The following is a 22,130-nucleotide window of genomic DNA, read 5'->3' as shown; positions in this document are numbered from 1 at the left end:
AGCCTGTATAAGGTTTCAGAAAAAGATGCATGAAAATATCATGGCAAAAACTATTTAATCACAGGTGTAACTGTTAATATCAAAGGCATTAGACAAGGGATGGGTTTGGTTCAAAGATGTGTAATCATCATATTAGGCTTATCTTATTTTGTCTAGTTATAATCACCCCAGCAAAACCTTAAAAGATATTCCCCAATGCACTAAAAGTGAGGTTACTCCTGTACCAAAAGAATGGACATATTTGGCAAAGGATTAAACTTTGGTCTTTAAATATATTCATTACTAGTGTTCCTTTAGTAAGATACATCTGTTTTTCTTCAGAGTCTACTGGACAGTCCCTGGTTAAAACAGTATTGCTAAGCAGTAACTTTCTCTAACAAGTTATGTTTTGTGCTTGCTACAGAACAGCCAGATGCCTTCCTTACAAACACTGTATGCAATTGTCTCTCACTTTCAAAAGTTGTTTGATGTGAATTCTCTGATTGGAGTTTATCCAAGAATGAATGAAGTTTACACAAAGCTTGGAGAAATGACCAATGCTATGAGAAACCTCCACGATCTCTTAGGACTAGGTAAAGACTTACTGCTTTGCACTTAGGTCACTTTACAAGTAACTAAAAGTTGGCTGAGACTGTTAATTTTGACATAAGAGATGATGGTGCACGTACTGTATTGTGAAATGAATAGTCAGTTTGTGATTAGAAAAAATCAAAACATAGAGTCCCCATCTTTAGCTTGAAGAGGAGAAGCCCCTCTGTCTTCACTGACAGGACTGATGCAGTGCCCCAACTTTTAAGCAGTCTCATGGAGAACCCCCTTCCATGTGACAGACCCCTAAAAAGTACCATTTTTTCAGGTTAAGCACCCCTGCCTCTCTCTCACTATGAGCTCTGCCCGGCAAGTCCAATTAAAAAAGATTCCTGGTAGATATTTGTATATTCGAGGGACTAATGTACCCCATAAATTAAAGCATAGTCTGTTCTGGTCAAGGAATACCAGTTAAATTGTGGCAGATTCCATCTTAGGCTCTGTCCTCTCTCTCTGACCTCTTCAGTCAGCCCCATGAGAGAGAGCCAGCCTCTTCCAGAACTTATCCTCCCCTTTCACATCCAAGTCCTTTGTTCTTGATCTTGGGTCTCTCCTCAGTTTCACTGCATGTGTCAGTTCATGACACATTGGCACTTGCATTGTCTCTCTGAACCCTGTGTTGATCTGGGTCCATTTTAACCCCTTCCTAACTGACTGTGTTCCACCCAGAACGTTCCTCTACTTGTGCCAAGCAGGGTTAACTTCCCTGCATAGCAGTGCAAAAAGAGAAGGAAATGGAGGCACACACACACATTTGCCTTTCATCTGATTATCATCCATATATAACTGTTTTACCTGCAACATTCTGTGACTTGGAAGAAGTGGTGGTAGAATAATGAAAGAAAGCATCTGGGATTTTTCTTTTTCCACATATTTAATTAAAACCACTATCCTCATGTAGCCATTGATCCTCTGATCATTTTACTTGTACACAATGTTCTTCTTGCACCCCCCCTTTTTTTTCAGTCCCTCCCTGAACGACAGGGCAAAGTCTAAAAAGACAATTTTATCTGCATTGGGAGGTTTTCTAGCATGTTTTCAGTGTAACTACAACTTAAATAACTGATTCTGTCCTCTGAAGACCAGTCTTATGCTGTTGTAGACATTTTGATTTTTAATGAATTTGCTTTTACGTCCAATTTTCAGTCTGTTTTCTAGAGCTTGAGTAACATTATTTTCTCCCTTGGAGTACTATTTTATTTAAAAATTGAAATCTTAAAACAGATCTATACAACGCAAGAGAACCCACTCAGTTACTCCTAGAATGGAGTAACTACTTTGCTTATGGGGTTTTGTGATTATGGACTAGTTACTGTAAGCCCCTTTCCATCTGGATTACTAGTTGTTTTGCTGCCCTGAAGGCTACTCCTGGAGAAATCTAAGTCACTGCATGTGCACAGAATTAATTCCCCTCCCAATCCCCAATTTCTTTGCTTCCTGCAGAAAAGTTACTTCTGATAGGAAAGTAGAGGGAAGTCAGAAGTGGCCATGACTCCCTCCCTAGCAGTGCAAGCAGGTCAGTTTGGGAGCCCAGAACATCTGGTAGAGACACAGTCACTGCTGGGGTGGGGTGGCTGAGCAAGTTGTGTGCGACACACACACACCATGCTTTTGGCCTGCATGCTGGACAGAATTAATGTTGCAGTGAATGACAAGGAATATGGAGCTTTCTTATGTTGTTTTTTCACTACAGGTTAGAAGACTTAATAGTATCACTCTTTATTATTCTTTACTCTCATAGGATTTCAGCTGAATTTAAAATTCTTGTTGCAGAAGTGTTTTTTGAGCCACTCAGACTCCTCAGAACCACCACACTGATCACGTTCTCAAATAGTGAAGGAAGAGTTACAAGTTTTACAGTTGGTGTATTCTCTGAATGCTAGGATGTGGTGTGTTTTCACCTCTTTCTAAAGATTAATGAAAGGGATACCATAATTGCTTCATGCACAGAATATTTCCATGTTGTTGCATATTTGGTTTTTTTCAGATCATTCAGCTCCACCTGCTGTACTGGTGAACACTGTTGGAAAGCTATGCAATGTAATTAATGAAAACATGACTCAACAGGTAGAGCAGTTGCTAGGGACTGAAGACATCCAAAGGTATTTGGGCTTTTGTAACAGGTGTAAGAGCACATGCTATTTGAGTTATGAGAGCCAGTTAGGATTACTTTAACCCTTCTAAACTCTTACATTGAACTGTCTCGTGAAAGTATAGGAATAGCCAGAATAAATGGACTGGAGAACTTGACTCAGGAAAACAGGGTTTCATATTGCAATGGTGGAGGGGGGTGGGAATGGAGGAAAAAAGAAAAAAAACCCTCAAATCTTCAGGCCAAAGTCAAGCTCAGAAGGCTTTTTTTTTAATATATTAATAATAGTGATATCCTATTTAAGTTGTGGACTTTACAACAGACACAAATATTGCATGTGGGTGAGTAGAAGAGCTACTCGTACAGCTGAACCATCTTAATAGGAAACTCATTAGGAAACTGGTTTGTTCATTTCATTGAATCAGACCTTAGGTTCCCTTGTAAATATTTTAAAATGCTTTTGTAGCTTTGGGGCTTGTTGGTGTTTGAACCCTCTGTGGGAAAGAACTTTACAGGAGGCAGCTGCAGAGATAGATGATGGTACCTCAGGCTTGTTTCATGGTACCCAGAACATCAGTGAAAATGAACGGCATCAGCGTTAACTGAAAAATTCTTTCAGTGGGTTTACAAGTAGCTTGTGAAATTCACTGGCTCAAGAAATAACTGGAGAAATGACCTTAAACAGGACATTGTTAAAGATAACAAGAACAGCTAAAATCAGTAGTGTTTCCCCCAGCCCCACCAGCTTTCTTGCAGCTGCCTCTGTAGCAGGTGCTACTAGGCTGTCAATTATATGGTTGAGCGTGTATGTGTGCGCGCGCACCTCCAATCCAATCCTGTAAAGAATAAATCCATGCCACTTACGTAAACAATACACTTGTACACATCATTTCTGCAGGACTAACTTTAAAATTACAATTGACTTCTTTCAGTATTATCAACAGACTGGAAGAACATGAAGACTTCTTTCCTGTATTTCAAGCACTTATTCAAGATTTGCTTCATGTTTTAGGTATGTCATTTTTTACATGCCTTAGCATGCCAGAATTTCCTCCACCCAAACTAACCTTCACTGGAAGCTTCAGTGTGTGGTATGTGCATAGTTGTGGTGGTCCTAAGCTTTATGTCCAATCAGTCAGAGTGGGCTTGTGCCTCCCTGTTATGAGCATGCCACGTATTGCTTGTTGCAGAGCAGTAGGAGAGGGAAGCAGGGGAGACAGAAATAGTTGATCTTGAATCTTAAGTTTATAGTTAAGACATACCTGCTATGTCTGCACTTGCCCTGTATTTCGAAGTGGGCATGGTAATCAAGGTGATGGGAGATCACCAATGAAGTGCTGCACTGACTATGCAGCACTTCATTAGGCTAATTCTCCCCCATGTGTCAAACTTCAATGTGACAGCATGCCGTGTAGCTGAGGGCACTCTTAAGTTTGACACTTTGATGTTGTCATGGGGGAGAATTAGCCTAATGCAGTGCTGCATATTCAGTGCAGCACTTCATTAGTAATCTCCCATCACCCTGATTACTGTGCTCCCTTTGAAGCAGTGGGCAAGTGTAGACATGGCCACCCTGTGTCAACAGCCCATGTTAACAGCCACTGTTTGTTTCCCCCTTGCTCTGCATACTCCACTCTACTTTGCTAGCCTAAGTTTAGGGGTGCTTTCATCCCTGGCTAAGCTGGAGCTGTAGACTAAACCCCATGCTTCGTAGTCCTTCCAGGGTGGGGTGTGTAAAGCTGCTTATGTGCTGGTATTCAGTCTTATCTACCCATAAACAAATTAGCAAGGAATTGGAGTAGTTCCACTTGCTCCCTCAATCAGGGGCTATGGCTCTAAGTCTTAATGACATAGGTGAGTGCAGTGCCATGGGGGTAGTTGGGGAGGGGCTGTTCATTTGGGCTAGGCTAGAAGTGTATTGGCAAGGTCATTCTGACAGCAACTTCAGTGGTTGAGAACTGCCGTTAAAATACATAGCTAGTCATGCTGAAGAGATGTTTGTTACAACTAAATTCTTCACCCACTTGCAGTTAAGAGGGTTGCATTTCTGGCTAGAGGAAAATGTCTAGATTCTTCCTGTTCAGGTAAATAAGGGCTTGTAGCTTGGCTTGGGGTGGTACACCATGCAAAATGACTGCAGATTGCATTCTTACTTGTTTTTAGAGGGTCACAACTATTGGGACTGGTAGTAAGGAAGAACTTATTTCATACACAACAGGTATCAGAGGGGAGACACCCTGCTTCAAGGCCTAGAGAAAAGTATTTACTAGTAGTAATAGTGCTGCTGAATAAGGGAGCAACAACCAGCAGCTGGCCATCATCCTAGAATCCTCAAGGAGCTGATAGAGGTATCTGAGCCTTTAGCAATCATTTTTGGAAAATCATGGGAGACGGGAGAGATTCCAGAAGACTGGAAAAGGGCAAATATAGTACCCATTTATAAAAAGGGGAACAAGAATAACCCAGAAAACTACAGGCCAGTCAGCTTAACTTCAGTGCCAGAAAAGATAATGGAGCAGGTCATTAAAGAATTCATCTGCAAGCACTGGGAAGGTGGTAAGGTGATAGGGAACAGCCAGCATGGTTTTGTTAAAAACAGATCATGTCAAACCAATCTAATAGCTTTCTTTGATCTAATAATGAGCCTTGTGGATAAGGGAGAAGCAGTGGATATGATATACCTAGACTTCAGTAAAGCATTTGACACGGTCTCACATAATATACTTATCAATAAACTACTCAAATACAACTTAGATGGGGCTACTATAAGGTGGGTGAACAACTGGCTGGATAACCGTACCCAGAGAGTAGTTATTAATGGTTTTCAATCCTGCTGGAAAGGTATAACTAGTGGGGTTCCGCAGGGGTCTGTTTTAGGACCGGTTCTGTTCAATATCTTCATTAACAATTTAGATATTCACATAGAAAGTACACTTAAGTTTGCAGATACCAAGCTGTGAGGGGTTGCAACTTCTTTGGAGGATAGGGTCATAATTCAAAAGGATCTGGATAAACTGGAGAAATGGGCTGAGGTAAACAGGATGAAGTTTAATAAGGACAAATGCAAAGTGCTCCACTTAGGAAGGAACAATCAGTGTCACACATACAGAATGGAAAAGGACTGCCTAGGAATGAGTACAGCAGAAAGGGATCTAGGGGTTATAGTGGACCACAAGCTAAATATGAGTCAACAGTGTGATGCTGTTGCAAAAAAAGCAAACATGATTCTAGGATGCATTAACAGGTGTGTTGTGAACAAAACAAGAGAAGTCATTCTCCCGCTCTACTCTGCACTGGTTAGGCCTCAGCTGGAGTATTGTGTCCAGTTCTGGGCACCACAGTTCAGGAAGGATGTGGAGAAACAGGAGAGGGTCCAGAGGAGAGCAACGAGAATGATCAAAGGTCTAGAGAACATGACCTATGAAGAAAGGCTGAAAGAATTGGGCTTGTTTAGTTTGGAAAAGAGAAGATTGAGGGGGGACATGATAGCAGTTTTCAGGTATCTAAAAGGGAGTCATAAGGCAGAGGGAGGGAACTTGTTCTTCTTTGCCTCTGAGGATAGAACAAGAGGCAATGGACTTAAATTGCAGCAGGGGAGGTTCAGGTTGGACATTAGGAAAAAGTTCCTAACTGTCAGGGTGATCAAACACTGGAACGAATTCCCAAGGGAGGTGGTAGAATCTCCATCACTGGAGATATTTAAGAAGAGATTAGATAGATGGCTTTCAGGGATGGTCTAGAAAGTGCTTGGTCCTGCTGTGAGGGCAGGGGGCTGGACTCGATGGCCTCTTGAGGTCCCTTCCAGTCCTACTCTTCTATGAGTCTATATGGAAAAGCTGGGCCTGACCCTGACTTGTTGCTCTCACCTTTAAGAGCAGGGAGGATGGGTCTGCATGAGCAACCTAAAACCCTTGACTAGATAGTCTATTTCCAAAGAGAATTTAAGTTGTAGTAAGACATTTAACACTGAAGCTAAAACAATATGTAGACTATTACTGTTCTGTCTGTATACCTGTGAGTCACTGCTGTGCTCTTGTTTCAGAAATCAGCAATGTGGATGACATTGTACCTGCTGTGCAGAATCTGAAATTGCTAGCTCATTGAAGATTTTAAATATGTAAAAAAAAAAAAACCTCACCTGTAAGTAGATCTAGTATATTTACAGCTACTTCCAGCCTTTGTTTGTTCTTGATGTATAATTTTACAATATTTGACTAAAATAAATTAGTAAAAATCTTATTACTGTTGCACTTATTTTATTAGTCCATTGCAGTAGAGTATGGTTCTGAAAGTAAAACTAACTAGTCTGGAGAAAAGGAGGAAAAAAAACCCACCACCCACTTACCTTCAGTCCATTCTTTATAAGACAGGGAGATTGCAACTGATTAAAAAAAAGCTATTCATCCTTTGGCATCTAGCTTGAGTGTAAACAACTACTGTTTTAGAGGTGTGCTTTAAATATCTGTGCAACATAGAACTGTAATTAAAAAAAAGTATGAAATACCTCAGTCACCCCAATCACTACAGAAAATACTGCATTAGATGAGTTCATGCAGAAGATCCAGTTTTAGCTAGGCTAGAGTGATCCGTATCTACTACTGGACTTGTAGCTGCCTGTTGCAGAGGTTTTTTTTGGATATTGACAGTTACTCTGGGGAGCAGGATTTGAATATTCTGGGATTCAGTCAGACAAGATTGATACCTCAGACCTAAAACCAGATATTTGCAACTTGCTGATTCAGTAGGAGCAAGCCTGTGCTAGTACTTTGAGCCAGCTGTGCTACTGAGTGCTAGACTTGGGCCGCAGGTTGCATTTGTTTCACAAGCAAGACTAAAACCATTTTTAAACAATTTATTGTGTATTTTGACACATACTTGCCCATGATTAAAATAAAATCCTGTTAAGAATTTTGTATAAGTAGACTGTACAGTAATACATTCAACATTAAGCCATCACAGACCAAAACCCCATTGATAATTTGGTAAAGATAATCACCCTGCTTTGCTGGCTTTTATGTAGGTAGCCCTTTCCAGAGAGCACTTAGTTTGTTTTGTTTAAAAAACAAAAACACACACACAAAAAAAAACCCCCACAAAAACCACACTCTCACTCCTGGACAGTTGAACGGTAACACAATAGTATCTAGACTATTACATGGATTTGTAATAGCTTTTTGAGCTGCTATCAACTTGTACAAAGAAGTGGTTTGAAACTGCACTAGGTTAAAGCATTGTGTTAAGTCTGGAGAAGAGAATTACTCTTCGGGCTAGAAGTATTCTTGTTTGTGATCAAATATGGAAAGTAATGTTTCTTTGCATATATTATGCAGGTATTAACACATTTAGAGCCAGTCTAAAACAGGAAGACTTCAATTCCTTATTCCTACCTATTCTAAATGATGGCCCGTCATAAAAAAGGTGACATATAAAACATTCACATAACTTGCTTCGTGTACGATATCCTGAAGTTTTAAAATAGTTACAGAATATACATATACACACACACACACCATATAAAGAATAAAAGTAGTCACTGCATGTAAGGCAAAATGATACATCAACGTCCGCTCTTTCTGTATGTTCTCAGCTCATACCTGCCAGAGACAACAGATAGGTCTATAAATACTATATTTACAAGAAGCATCAGTAAGAAAACAAGCCAATGTAAATAAGTGCCATCAAGGAGTTTTGAATCATTTTGTTTGAGATATCATGGGTGAGATACAGCACTGGACTAAACTATTGGGCTACATCTACACTAGAAGCATCTGTCAGCAAAAGTTACTGTCAACAGGGTAATCTTGACAGAAACTGGCTACGTCTACACTAGCCCCAAACTTCAAAATGGCCACGCAAATGGCCATCTGCTCATGGGAATAAGGGGACTTGGAAGTAGGCGGGGTCCTTTCGAAAAGGAGCCCCGTCGGGACGAGCCGCGTCAATTTCGAAGTGCCGCGGCCGCCCGCATGCTAATGAAGCACAGAATATGCATTTCAGCGCTTCATTAGTAAACTTCGAAATGGCCATTTGCGTGGCCATTTCGAAATTTGGGGCTAGTGTAGACACGGCCACTCTGTCAGATTGCATCTACACACAGTTTGCTCTGTTGACAGAACTGCGAGACAGCACTGCCCTCTGGTGCTATAAAACAGATTAGCAGGTCTGCAAAGAGACCTGCCCAGCAATCGGAAGCCCTCTCTGTCGACAGTATTCTGTCCAGCAATTGTTATGCCTCAAATTTTGGAGGAATAATACTGTTGAGGAAAATGGAGTTCAGTCAAGACTTTGTCAACAGGATGCTTTAAGTGTGTAGATGTTCCCTGAGTTTTGACAAAACTCTAATGTAGACCCAGCCTTGATGAAAAGCAAGCTTTTAAGCTCTACTCAGTGTTAGCTGTCAGTTCTGCAAGTGAGGAGCTGAAGGAGTTAACAACTCGTCACTTTTTGAAGCTTTTGCTTTTCTTTATACAATATGCATGGATGAGGGAGATGAGAGAAGGGGAAAAACGGTTGACATGCATTCCAGCACTTGTTAGGAACTTTGAAACAAAGCAACATACACATGTGCTGGGGGAAAAATGGGCCATAGAAAAAATTCAAGTTCAGACAGCATAAAATGGTCTCACTAGTTGTAACCAAAAGAATATATGATGGGTAGACATCACTGATTTCAAAAACAGCAAAACTGTGCAGACAGTCATCTTAATGTTGAACAAGCACTTAATTTTTAGGGTTTTTTTTTTTTTTTTTTTGCTTCTGTAGCTTCAGACTATGATCTTTAAAGCTTTCAAGTCTGAAACTAGGACATTGAATGATCTTGAATATCTTAAGGTTTTCATCATTCCTATACATTAATACTGTCACTTGAAGCTTGTAAAATCAGTAGTGGCAATTAAGACTTAGCAAATTTCAGATTTGTTTCCAGGTTATGGAAAAAAAATCTGTTAGACCCTTAATGACATGTTTGCAATGTATTTTATAGTCCCCCACACTGGATTTGTCAACTATTCCATATTAGTCTGCAAATATCACTAATACAGTTGTAACTTATTAATCCTCTCTGAATATATTTGTACTAGTAAACAAGAACCATTTCATATTTGGTTCCTTATTTACACTAGTTGTATATTTGCAGTTGATAATGGACTAGTCACTCAACCAAAATTGCAAAACCTTGCACATAATTTTGCAAATAAAGCTTAAATGAAACACCTTTATTATAAGTGTCCTACTTTATTAACAAGCTTTGAAGCTGTGAATACAAACTTACCATTGTGAAAAGCCTCTAATTAAATCTTCTTTTGACAAGTCAATCAGCACCTTTTAAAAATAAACCATGCTTTATAGCCAATATTAAAATCAAGTCTGTTAGTATACATTGAACTTGTTCAGTCAAAAAACCTAGAGCTAGCTCTTCTTCCAAGGAGTTGAACTTCAAGCATTTTGTTAAACCTCAGCACTGAGCGCAACTGTTATTTTCCATCACTGTGGCTGACAAAATTCACTCTTCTGCATGGGAGTTCTTAAACCAGAAAAAGTTTAAATGTTATTCCCAATACTTCAGCAACCTATCAGGTAAGTTACTGGGGAACCCAGGTTCATTGTCAGCAAGGGGGCATATTTTGCAGTGGAAATATTTTGCTCTGTACTAAAAAAAAGTATTGCAAAATTTCATTTCTAGAAAAGAGTGAGTTTATTCTGTTTGGCACAAACACTTCCAAAATGCAAAACAAATTTTCACCGATATTGTTCTCTAGCCTGCCCTAACTGCCAGAACTACAATTTAGTAGCACATGTAATAAAGATTTCAGGCACTGAGGGCCAGAAAAGGCATTTCAAATGTAAGTCTTATACAAAAGTTAGAGTATGAACAGATGTACAAGCATCTTCTAAGGAAAAGACTAAACACATGGTTAACACTACATAGAGCTTCATAGTTTAACTTACTTTTCCCAATTCCCTTCTTTCACGTGAAATAAACGATATTTTATTTTTCACTGCAACATCTAGTGTCCTTTTCTTAACTTCTTCCAAAGATTCAAAAAATTCAAATCTAAAACAAGTTTTCAAAAAGTGCATTTTAAAAGACCAGAATCAAAACAGTAATAGGAAAACCCAAACACAACACACCTACAAGCACCCATGAGAACAAATTAGTATTGTTAAAGTTATAGCATGCCTGTGCTTTATAGAATAAGGTATACCCTACAAAGTGAATTGTAATCAAAGATTGAGAACCTTGCTATCCATTCAAATACAAACCTTAGTGTCTAAAACAGGAGTTCTGTAATTGATCTGTGTAACTTGAACCACTCTAAGGTTCATACCCTACCTGTTCAGTGAAGATTAGGTCCTACAACTAGTCTGTGGTAACAGTATCTCCATACTTTAAAAACTTAATTGCTGCAACCAATTACTTTCTAGATCAATGACAGAACAAACACTTTGAGGGCTGATGAGCCCTTTCCACCACAGCAGGGGAACACAGGCAATCTACAAGACAGGTTTTGGGATGAACTGCTACTTATGAACATCTCTTCTCCCACAGAATCAGAATGTCGATAGGACAAAATGTACCATCAAATAGAAGATGCCAACAATCAAACCCTCACACATGGAGAGACATTCTGGAAAACAAACCCTATGTCATAATTAAGGCATGATAAAGGAAAAGAAGGCAGGGTAACTGACCGTTACAATTCTGGTACATACTTATGCTAGACAAGACTAGAGACAAAATTATGTCTATGGTGTTATGTATGGAAGGCTGTGGCCACACTTGGCCACAACTTCAAAATGGCCATTTCGAAGATTACTAATGAAGCGCTAAATTGAATATTCAGTGCTTCATTAGCATTAGGACGCTTCCGGCCGCAGCACTTCCAAAGCACCGCTTTCGAAAGCGTGCGGCTACACAGGGGTCCTTTTCGAAAGGACTCTGCTCCTTTCGAAGTCTCCTTATTCTCCACCACTGAGAGGAATAAGGGGGTTTCGAAAGGAGCAGGGTCCTTTTGGAAAGGACCCCGTGTAGCCGCACTGAGCCAAGCGTCCTAATGCTAATGAAGCGCTGAATATTCAATTCAGCGCTTCATTAGTAATCTTCGAAATGGCCATTTGCATGGACATTTTGAAGTTTTGGCCAAGTGTGGCCACAGCCGAAGATAAGTAGTATGGCTAAATAGTTTTTCCCAGAGGGAGTGTTTCAACATAGTGAATACTATGTAATGCTGTTTGTGAAATACAGTAGTACAGCACAAATGATATTATAGGGGGGAAGGGAAGGGAGAGAAGAGGACGTGATCCCAACAGTGATGTGGCTTTCAAGGAGCAGAGATGCAAATACACAGCAGTCATCTGTTGAGTAAAACAGTTCCAGAGCATTAAGAAAGACAAGGTCTAAGATTTTTTTAAAATAGTTCTGCTCCCCGTGAGACTCCCCATTTTTGTAACACCCCTTCAGTATCTAGGTGGGCTCCAAAAATAAAGGAACCCAAAGTCACTTTCAAAAAATGTTGGTCAAGTAGTAGGTTTTTCTTAATTTTATCAGTGTTCTAAGCACTATTGTTGATAGCTCTATACAAATGGATGAAATTGTTTACAACCTAGACTGTAATTTAGACATGCAACAAGCCCATTCCTCAAAACAAGGACTTGAGTCTTTGTGGAAATGAAAAAGCAGTCAGTGGGCTTCAAAGAAAATTAGAATGAAGAGACTTCCGCTGGTTTGGTGCACCACAAGAAAGACTGACATCCAAGAGGCAAAACGGGGAGAGACTACAAGAGGACCATATCAATTATGAGACAAAACAGCAGCATTCTGCATTTACTGAACTTTGTAAAGGCAGTAGGGAGGGATGGCCATAGAAGAGTGGTGGACAACCTGCAGCCCATCCAAGTTCTCTGTTTGGCCCATGAGATATTTTATTTACTGTTACCACATGCAGGGATGCCAGATTCCACTAGTTTCTGTCCATGTAGATTTTTCTTACTTGTATTACTAATGTAACATGCACGTAAAGTAAGCGCAAGTGAAGTGAGGTGTGAGCTGACTGCAGACAGCATTGACTGACAGCCATGCACTTCCCCTGCATCGAATCAAAGCGCTGCTACAGCTTAATTAGCACATGCTGCAAATTTTAGGTGCAGAAGCACAGTTAGCAATACTGCCCTAGCCCAGGAGGCTGTCTTGATTACAACGGTTTTGCAGCCCACTGAGGTAGAGGGTCACTTAGTACCTTAGGTTGCCCCAAAAATACAGGGAAGACTGGTGTACATGGGGAAAGCCAAACTTTACTGGCAAATTCCAGCCCCTAACAGTAACCTTTGTAGAAAAGCTGTAAGCCTTTGTATCATCTAGTTCTTTATGCGTAACACATGCATACAGCTATGCAAACCATTTCATTAAGCAGACTGAGTCAAATCTTTAAAATAATGGGTTAACTATTTGTTAAGTTTCTTACTTACTTCTCATCATAATGGGGATCCAATGTTTTTTTCTTAACTGTAGTCTTCCTTCTACTTGCCCATCTTTTATCTGGAAGCAGGTAGACACGAACATATGGATCTACTCCATGATTAGAAGATGACATCAAGTTTCTTTAAAAAGAACAAGTCTGTGTTGATACAGTAAGTAGCATCTGACTCCTTCAAAATTTACATAATAAAGTCAGGCCAACCTTGGGCTGCAGAATGAAAAAGTAACAGTCTTGATGGTTGGTCTGTGAACAAGGAATGATTTTGGGTCTTCCATATTCAATTACAGAAAGTGTTTAAACCCACTGACTTGAGTGTGAGCTGCTGCCGGTATTCTCTAAGCTGTGCTCTTGGGTGACGCCCCGGAGAGATTCAGGGGCAGCCCAGCTGATTACCAGAGTGTCTACAGCCAGCAGTATGTATTTCTACTAGTGGTACACATCTGCACATGCTTGGGTGCAAATAATATTTATTCTGACCACAGATGGAAAAAAAGTTAGAGAAAACATTGGTTGCTGGACACACTGTTTGAGAAATAAGGCCATTCTGGTGGCTGCATCGGGATGAAGTTATTAAAATGTAGGTATCTATTTTTGAAGAATCATGACCAATACCCCAGGGCACATATCAGCTATTAAGGTTAACTAGAGGCCTGGCTGCAAGCAGAATTTGGGCTGGAAAAAAGTTCAACAGAAACTTGTAATACACATCCGAAGTATAACAGGGCAAACCCAATGTTGGCTGCGGGAAGAGCTCTGCTGGGTTGGGGCAGGGCAGGGAAAAACACAGTAGAAACTTCCCTATACAAACACAGCACTATATATCTATGTGGTAAGAAAGGTACTGTACAGGCAGGTTATTTCCTGTTAGGGTGCTAAAGTTATGGAACATTTTCCAACAAAACTGCAGTACCAGCCACTATCAGAGACAAAATACTCAATTAAGATGCAATTTCTGCATTCTTGTGCCTAGCAAAGTTGCACAGTTTGAGTCAGCAAATGTTCCCTACAGTGACATTAGCATGGCTGTGTTGCATGAGATACATGCTGAAGTGAAGCGTTAACATGTACGGGAAAAGATATCGTTTAGATTATAGGTAAATACAGACAGTGAGTGAGTGTTACCTGCAACCATTTACCATCACAATGAGACTCCGTCGCAAAGAAGCATATTGCACTGTTAGCTGGATCTCTCCCAGGGGCATCGCAGTTAAATTAGCCTCACTGTAAGACAGTCATATGTTCAGATGCCAAATAGCTGAAAAACCCTGGATGTATACATAATATCAGTACATGCTATGTGCTATGAGACACGGGGTTGAGGTTCATTTTTGGTTGAAAAAGAATTAGTCATAAGGAAAATCTACATTAAAACGCACTGAACTCCAGTTTATCATTGGGGAAAAAAAACCCTCTCCCAGCAAGACAGTATATGTCATAAGAACATAAGAATGGCCATACTGGGTCAGACCAAAGGTCCATCGAGCCCAGCATCCCATCTGCCGACGGTGGCCAATGCCAGGTGCCCCAGAGAAGGAGAACAGAAGACAATGATCAAGTGATTTATCTCCTGCCATCCATCTCCTGCCCTTGTTCTGAAGGCTAGGGCACCATACTTTATCCCTGGCTAATAGCCATTTATGGACCTAACCTGCAAAAATTTATCAAGCTCTTTTTTAAACCCTAATAGAGTCCTGGCCTTCACAGCCTCCTCGGGCAAGGAGTTCCACAGGTTGACTGTGCGTAATGGAAACCCAGTTTTTCAAAGCACTGCACTTAGGAGCAATTTACAAGGCCTCTACCAGAAACAGTACTCCTTTAAAATGTTGAGGACAGTCACTGCGTTTATTATATTAATATCTGCTCTTGGTATTAGTAGTACATAGGGACAACAGAACATGCTTCACTAAAAGTAGTAATCTAACTACAGTATGCATGTATAAATCTTCTGTTCTGTGGATTAAATTTGGGTGGTCAACTCTCTATGCATCACCTGGAATGTTATCAATACAGTTCCCATACATGGCACTGTCCTACAGCAAAAATTCATAAGAAATTCCTATTTTAAACTGACTTCCGATGTATGGCTGTATTGGACTTTAAAAAGTTAAAACTTAACTGAAACCAGTTTGAAGCATCTACCACTTTTGACAAAAACTTATGTACTTCTTTCAGCTCACATAAAGGGATTATACACAGCCAGATGCATAGGACTCCCATTGACTTCCTATAGCACAGGCCCCATCTCAATTTTCCAGCCACCTAATGAGATGATCCACGCATTGATGATGAAAAACCATTGAAAGTTATTTCTTTTTGAAGCGTGGGTAGGAAATAGACAACACCTACTAGATTTTTAGTCTGTTTGCATCACAAGATTGAGCTTTAGTGTGCACTGAAGTAGAAAATCTACCCTCCATTTAATCCCAAGGATATGTTTATTGTCCTTGAGTACAAGTATACTCTTCACAGAAGGGACATGGGACATGCTATGTGGAACCCTGTAGAGTGCCTTAAATGCACAAAGGCAATATCAACCCTCATGTAAGGAGATAATATTCCCTGAAAAAAAAGGCAAAGAGCTGCATCTGCTTACACACATATCTAAGTTTGACCCCAGGGCTATGGCTCCACTACATTCCCCTTTCAGAGAAGGAATGCAAATGAAGAAGATCAAAAATGCAAATGAAGTGCTAATTTACCAATCTCGTGCAATTACGCTTCCAGGAGAGGCTTTTCCCCAACAAACAGCCATGTAGACAGGTGGCACCCCTCACCCCACCCCGAAGGAACCCCATCTACACAGCTGTTTTTGGAAAAGCCTCTTCCAGAATCATGATCATGTAAGATTATGCAAATGAGGCATGAGATTGAAAATGCAAAGAAGCGCTAATTTACTAATCTCATGCTTTATCTGCATTCCTCTTTCAGAAGGGGAATGTAGCATAGCCGTAGCCCAGAAGTTCACTTGCTCCTGGAGTGCTCATTTGAGTTCCTGGCTAAATCTTTGGTGTTTGAGGCCTCAGCCTATAACTGATACAAATATTCCTTTACGTGTGGTGGAAGACTATAACAAGAAGGGTGTCCAGATAAAGCACAATTCAGACATGAAGATACATACTCAAACGTCAAACTGCCACGGCTTAGTTCAAAGCACGAAGAGGCAAGAGAGCTCACTGAAGCAATACTGGGGGCAGCACTGCGTTCCTGTACTCTTCGGGGCAGAGTCACCGATAGTGGGGGTTTCAGATTTTGTGAACCTGTTGGTGCATTAAGCTCAGCAGTAATCTGATGTACTGCAGGGCCTGCTAGGTTCCCAGTCTGCATGAGGTCTGGATTTCTCTCCTTTGTGGCGTCTTTTGACTCCAGTACTCCAGAGCCTTTGCTCACATGGGGGATTTTGGAGGGTTCCATTGTTGCTAGGAGGGGACTTTTGTATTGGTTTCCACCCTTCTCTGTAGCAGGTACAGGAACTTGGTTCAAAGCATTATTGCTAGAATTGTTGCTTTGTGGTTCAGGTTCCTTGATGTACAAGGCCTAAAACAAAGAGAGATACAGAAAAGTCAGCTAGTGATGAATATTAGTGTATCATTCTGAATAGCACAATAAGGATTTCCTTTTACATTATCCTAGAAACATCCAGTCAGCACATACTGTCTCATAGCACAGCGAGGAACTCCTAAAGCAATGGAGCTTCCACTACTGCTTTTAAGACATTTGCCGAACTCTGGGAAGGAAGTTGCTCTCAGTAGCTTACACTCCTCCCCCCCACCTCCCAATTTCATCTCTTCTCTCTCATGCAAGTTCAAGGCTGATGTCGTACTTAAGGTGCTGAACTGAAACCAACAAACTTGGTTCTAATCACAGCTCTGCTATATAGATGCCCTGAAAGACACTGGAATAGCTGGATGTTTCTGTGGCACTCCCCCACATCTGAAAATGGGACCCTGATTTCAGCAGAGAAGACAGAGAGTAAGTGCTTTCATACACACACCAAAAAAAGTCGCTGCCTGACAAGATTTAAAAAAAAAAAATAGCAGCAACATAAGACTCATCATAATAAATATGTCTAAAGCAGAATGTATCTACCTAACACGACAGCACTCTTGATTCCTGCTAGGTTCTCTGGCCACCTTTCCTAACAGAGTTTAGAGGAAAAAAATGTGTGTAAAAACACCATTGCCAGTACTAGAGCAGGGACAGACGTATTCAGTGGAAGGCTAACAAATGCAAATTCAGGCCTTTATAGAAGTGGCCTGAACTATCCTTGGAGCTCCTGGGTGTTCAGCATTGTAGAAGTCAGGTCACATATTTAGGTGTCTGAACATTCATTTCAGCAGCCCAACTTTAGGCTTTAATAAGAACCCATAACTTCAAAATTCTGACTAACCAACATTTCCAGGGAAAGAGGGATGGCACAAGCACTCACACACTTACTCTTGCTGGGATGAGATTAAGTTTCAGAACAACCAGTTTCAGGGGAAGTTAAGAGGGGGAAAATGACGTTTACAATGAGACGCTAGTTTCAATCTTAATTGTGTGGCAGGTACCATTGCTACATAATTTTTTACCCCAGTCTAGCAGCTAAGTGATAAATATACACATACTGCTTAAGAAAATACTTCATAGCAATTTGTAAAAAAGTCCTATGCTATTGGGTAGGACTAGGACATATGCGAGTTCAGTAATATGTAGTTCTTGTATAAATTTACACTGGCTATACAATTATTTTAGTTTGGGTGTTACCCTTCTGGTTTGTTGAGTTGAAGTTAAAGACTGAACACGTAATTTCATTACTCCTAGCAACTACTGTGCATTTGTTAGAGTGCACAGAGTTTTAAAAAATTATCTACGCAGGCCATAGAGTAGCAATGTATCGATTTATTTCAGGGACAGGTCAGGTTTCCACACCAGGGGAGAAGGCGGGAAGAGAGAAGATCATATATGAAAGAAAAAACACAAACACACTACATACCCGCAACACAAGTTTCATCTTAATAGAACTGTCTAAACCAGAATTGTCCAGCTGAAATCTCCGATCAAGTGTCATCTCAGAATCCTTGACCACATGGGAGAGACATACAACCAAGGTTCCCAGCGCATTCTCCCGATCCTTATCTTTTATCTGGAAAGAAAAGGTTTATTAGAAGGCAAGACAGGGCATGGTGTTTATTACATATACAGCAAAGCTACAAGTTTGAACTAACTTAACAGACCTGTTTATTGTAGGGCCTACTAATGAATACTGGCCATACAAACATTCCAGAAAGCACAACCAATTAATGTATTCTAAAGGTAAATCCTGCACATCTGAGTAGAGAGGGACCCAAAGCAGCAGAACTGGCAGATGTTTCTGCAGGGACTGAAGAATTCATTAACCCTTTAGCTCTTCTCCCCTAAAGGCAGCATACCCACCCAAGGACTGCGTTCCAGCTCAAACAAATCCCAGAATGCACATGCATGACTGAAGCCCAATCAAAGCTGCATCCCATTCACTGTAACAGGCAGACTGTACATTCAGAGAAGGAAATGGAAGCACACCCATTCTCACCTCCAAATGAAGCGACTGAGACTGAGCACTTTGGATGAAGAATGTGAAAGCCTGGTTCCACACAGGGTCTTTACTGAAGTTGCAGGTCTATGGAAAGAACGGGGTTGGAGTATTTTAGCTTTTTGTCCTCGTCTTACGTGTTTATTGGGGTTAGACATAGCACAACAGTGTAGGACTGGGAATGCCTCGATTGCCATGTTTTATCCACATATTACATTCAACCCAGACAGCATGAAATTTCCAGGTTCACACACACGGGCAGAAACAAGATCTCTGTCTGGCAAAGCCAGAACAAGATCTGCAGAACACGTGAGTGCCAAGATAGGTCAGTCAGGTTATAAACGGCTCTGCCTAGGATTTCCACAACCTGCAGGATTTTTCTCTGCCTTCAAAACAAAAAGCAAACAAGTTGCTTCCAAATGGAACCTCCCAGATAACAGGACGTGGCTTCTACAGTCCATAGCACTGAATTCCACAGAGTGCCAGCAGATAAGAATGAAGGACACAGAGCAGAAATCCTTGGGTCCTGGGGCTCACACAAGCACACCCATAGTCAGCATGGGATGTAGCCAGCTCTCAAGTGAGCCACCACTTCAGAAGCATAGAGTTGGGACTGCCAGGAGGGCCTTTGCTGAGGCTGCTCCATAAAGTCGACTGCCTCTGCCAACAGGGCTCACTGGATGGGAATGAGGGAGAGGAGTGAGAACTGAACTGAAGCAAGAACCTGAGAAGGGGCTGGAGAGATCCGAAGGGACAAGGATTAGGGGGAATTCCATCCACACCCTTGACATTTGATTCAGGGACTGGATGGAACTGACAACAGAGGACAATATTTCAATTTCAGTTCAGGCAAACTGAGGTTGTGCACAGGGGAATGGGGTTCGTTCAGAGTTGTCTAAAGGGGAAAGAAATATATCGGTGATGAAAGCGACTGCAGGGCAGTAAGAACAGAGTTAATGTGGGGGAAGACTGACTTCAGCATGTATTTTATTAAGTCTTCATGAGACCTGATTAAAAGGAAAAGGAACTCCTTGCAAGTGGATTTTTATTCTGAAGAGGAAATTGAGTCAGGAGGAGAGTCGGAAAAAGATTTTAATTTGGCTGAGTGTGAAAGAAAAAAAAACACCAGACTCTGATGGGAACAGATTTTAGATATAGCAGGAAGAAACATTTATTCCAATGATGGGGGCAGATATCCCCTTCCACTAGGGCCAGGCAGTGGCCATGCAATGACCACACTACATAGATGCAAGACACAGTATGGAAAAATTTGGGAAGCTATTGTTCTTTGCCCTGTGTCTCCTAAAGGTTGTATTGGCCCATATGATCACAAAATGTGTATGTGCAACAGAAAAAAACCCAAACACATAAAAACTCAAACCAAAAAGAAAGGTTACTCACCGTAGTAATGGTGGTTCTTCGAGATGTGTCCCCGTGGGTGCTCCACATTAGGTGTCGGGCTCGCCCGGCGCCACAGATCGGATCTTCCAAGCAGTTTCTGCCGGACCGCGCATGCGCCGGTGCGCGCCACTCCCCCGCACGCTCCCGGCCACGTGCGCGATCCAGTCCCCGCCAGTTCCTTGACCAACCGCCTCAGATGCTCCTGCAAAACACTAAACAGAGATCCGAAGCGGGGAGGATGGGCGGGTAGTGGAGCACCCACGGGGACACATCTCGAAGAACCACCGTTACTACGGTGAGTAACCTTTCTTTCTTCTTCGAGTGTCCCCGTGGGTGCTCCACATTAGGTGACTACCCAGCAGTAACCCAAGATAGGAGGTGGGTAATCGGAGTATGTGCAGCTTGTCCCCGAGAGGACCGCTGTCGAGAGACGGGTATCCTCTTGGAATACCCTGTGAAGGGCGTAATGTTTGGCGAAGGTGTCACAGGATGACCAGGTCGCCACTCTGCAAATGTCTTTTAGCGCAACGCCCTTGAAAAAGGGCTGTTGATGCTGCCACCGCCCTAGTGGAATGAGTTCTGGGCATGGCCAGGAAAGGAGTCTTTTTGAGTTTGTAGCACTTTTTAATGCAAGATACGATGTGCTTCGAGATTCTCTGCGAAGAGAGACATTCTCCTTTTGATTTGGGAGCGATAGAGACTAGGAGTCTATCCATTCTCTGGAAGGACTTGGCCCTGTCTATATAGAAAGCTAGCGCCTCCTCACGTCCAGGAGGCGTAGGCGCGCCTCTTTGTCAGAGTTATGAGGCTTTGGATAAAACGAGGGTAAACAATAGGTTCGTTAGTATGAAGCTCAGAAGAAACTTTAGGAACAAAGGCTGGATGCAGCCGTATGGTTACCGCCTCCTTGGAAAAAACAGCGCAGGGTGGCGTTGCCATAACTGCCGCAAGCTCGCTCACCCTGCGAGCTGACGTGATTGCGAGAAGAGAGGTTGTCTTTATCATAAGGAGGCAGAGGGAAAACCGTGGCCAAAGGCTCGAACGGTGGTCCCCTTTTCGCATTAAGCACCAGGTCCAAGTTCCACGAAGGTGGAAGCGGTTTCCGAGGTGGGGGGGGTATAGGTTTACCAGCCCTTTAAGGAACCTGGTAACCATGGGATGGGCGAACACCGTGTGCCCTGTCTCTCCGTGTGTGAATGCCAAAAAGGCGGCAAGGTGGACCTTAAACGAGGATAGCGAGAGTCCTCCTCTCTTGAGGTCCAGTAAATACTCTAATATCACAGCCATAGGCACCGAAAGGGGGGCTAGCTGTTTGGTAGAACACCATGCCGTAAAGCGAGTCCATTTCTGCTTGTAGGTCTTCCTGGTGGAAGTCCTCCTGCTACTTTCTAGGACTTGCTGCACTTCCTCCGGACATGTGCTCTCTAGGGAGCTGAGCCATGGATTAACCACGTTTGTAGTCGCAGGCCTTGGGGGTGCGGATGCACTATGGACCCCTGGGCTTGCGGGAGCAGATCCGGCGCCACCGGAAGGGGCATCGGTGGCCGGTCCGACATGCGCAGGAGTAGGGGGAACCATTGCTGTCGATCCCACGTTGGGACTATCGGGATCATTCAGGCTCCTTCCCTCCTGACTTTCTGCAACACCTTGTGGATGAGCACTGTGGGAGGGAAAGCGTAAAGCAGGGGGCCCCTCCAAGAGATCGCGAAGGCGTCCCCCAGGGACCCCCGTCCCAGTCCTGCCCTGGAGCAGAATCGTGGGCACTTCTTGTTGTGCTGAGTAGCAAACAGGTCTATCTGGGGAAAAACCCCATGCGTGAAAAATCGGTTGCAGCAGATCGGGACGGATCTGCCACTCGTGCGTGAGTGCGAAACGCCTGCTCAGCTGGTCTGCCTGCACATTGTGAGCGCCTGGGAAGTACGAAGCTTCCAGGGTTATATTGTTGGCGACGCAGCAGTTTCACGACCGGACTGCTTCTGCACATAAGGCACGGGACCGAGCTCCTCCTTGCCGATTCATATAAAAC

At 42.2% G+C, this 22,130-nt stretch overlaps 2 protein-coding genes across 18 annotated transcripts in view; one reads left to right on the top strand and one right to left on the bottom strand.

Annotated features, from left to right (window-relative positions):
* Positions 1-13,259, top strand: part of CEP70 (centrosomal protein 70) — a 33,074-nt gene extending 19,815 nt beyond the window's left edge. For 10 of the 13 annotated variants that reach the window (XM_075000863.1, XM_075000856.1, XM_075000862.1 and 7 more), the window contains 4 exons: positions 404-572; positions 2,576-2,690; positions 3,613-3,692; positions 6,723-6,908. In XM_075000863.1, the coding sequence (XP_074856964.1) occupies positions 404-572; positions 2,576-2,690; positions 3,613-3,692; positions 6,723-6,784 (426 nt within the window). In that variant the 3' untranslated portion in view covers positions 6,785-6,908. Of the gene's footprint in view, positions 1-403; positions 573-2,575; positions 2,691-3,612; positions 3,693-4,898; positions 6,065-6,722; positions 6,909-13,187 lie in introns of those variants that run through there. The other 3 variants (XM_075000853.1, XM_075000861.1, XM_075000857.1) reach the window with 3 other exon arrangements.
* ESYT3 (extended synaptotagmin 3) overlaps positions 1-22,130 on the bottom strand; it is a 74,238-nt gene that overhangs the window by 1,148 nt on the left and 50,960 nt on the right. For 3 of the 5 annotated variants that reach the window (XM_075000847.1, XM_075000845.1, XM_075000848.1), the window contains 8 exons: positions 18,704-18,790; positions 18,128-18,277; positions 16,274-16,689; positions 14,278-14,376; positions 13,145-13,276; positions 10,628-10,733; positions 9,951-10,000; positions 7,527-8,274 (listed from right to left, as the gene is read on the bottom strand). In XM_075000847.1, coding sequence (XP_074856948.1) covers positions 8,238-8,274; positions 9,951-10,000; positions 10,628-10,733; positions 13,145-13,276; positions 14,278-14,376; positions 16,274-16,689; positions 18,128-18,277; positions 18,704-18,790 — 1,077 coding nt within the window. In that variant the 3' untranslated portion in view covers positions 7,527-8,237. Of the gene's footprint in view, positions 1-7,526; positions 8,275-9,950; positions 10,001-10,627; positions 10,734-13,144; positions 13,277-14,277; positions 14,377-16,273; positions 16,690-18,127; positions 18,278-18,703; positions 18,791-22,130 lie in introns of those variants that run through there. The other 2 variants (XM_075000846.1, XR_012646372.1) reach the window with 2 other exon arrangements.

This window comes from Carettochelys insculpta, chromosome 8 (assembly GCF_033958435.1).
Source record: "Carettochelys insculpta isolate YL-2023 chromosome 8, ASM3395843v1, whole genome shotgun sequence".
Classification (NCBI taxonomy): Eukaryota; Metazoa; Chordata; order Testudines; family Carettochelyidae; genus Carettochelys; species Carettochelys insculpta.
Note: the sequence above shows the minus strand (reverse complement) of the source record. Positions and strands in the feature narration are given on the sequence as shown.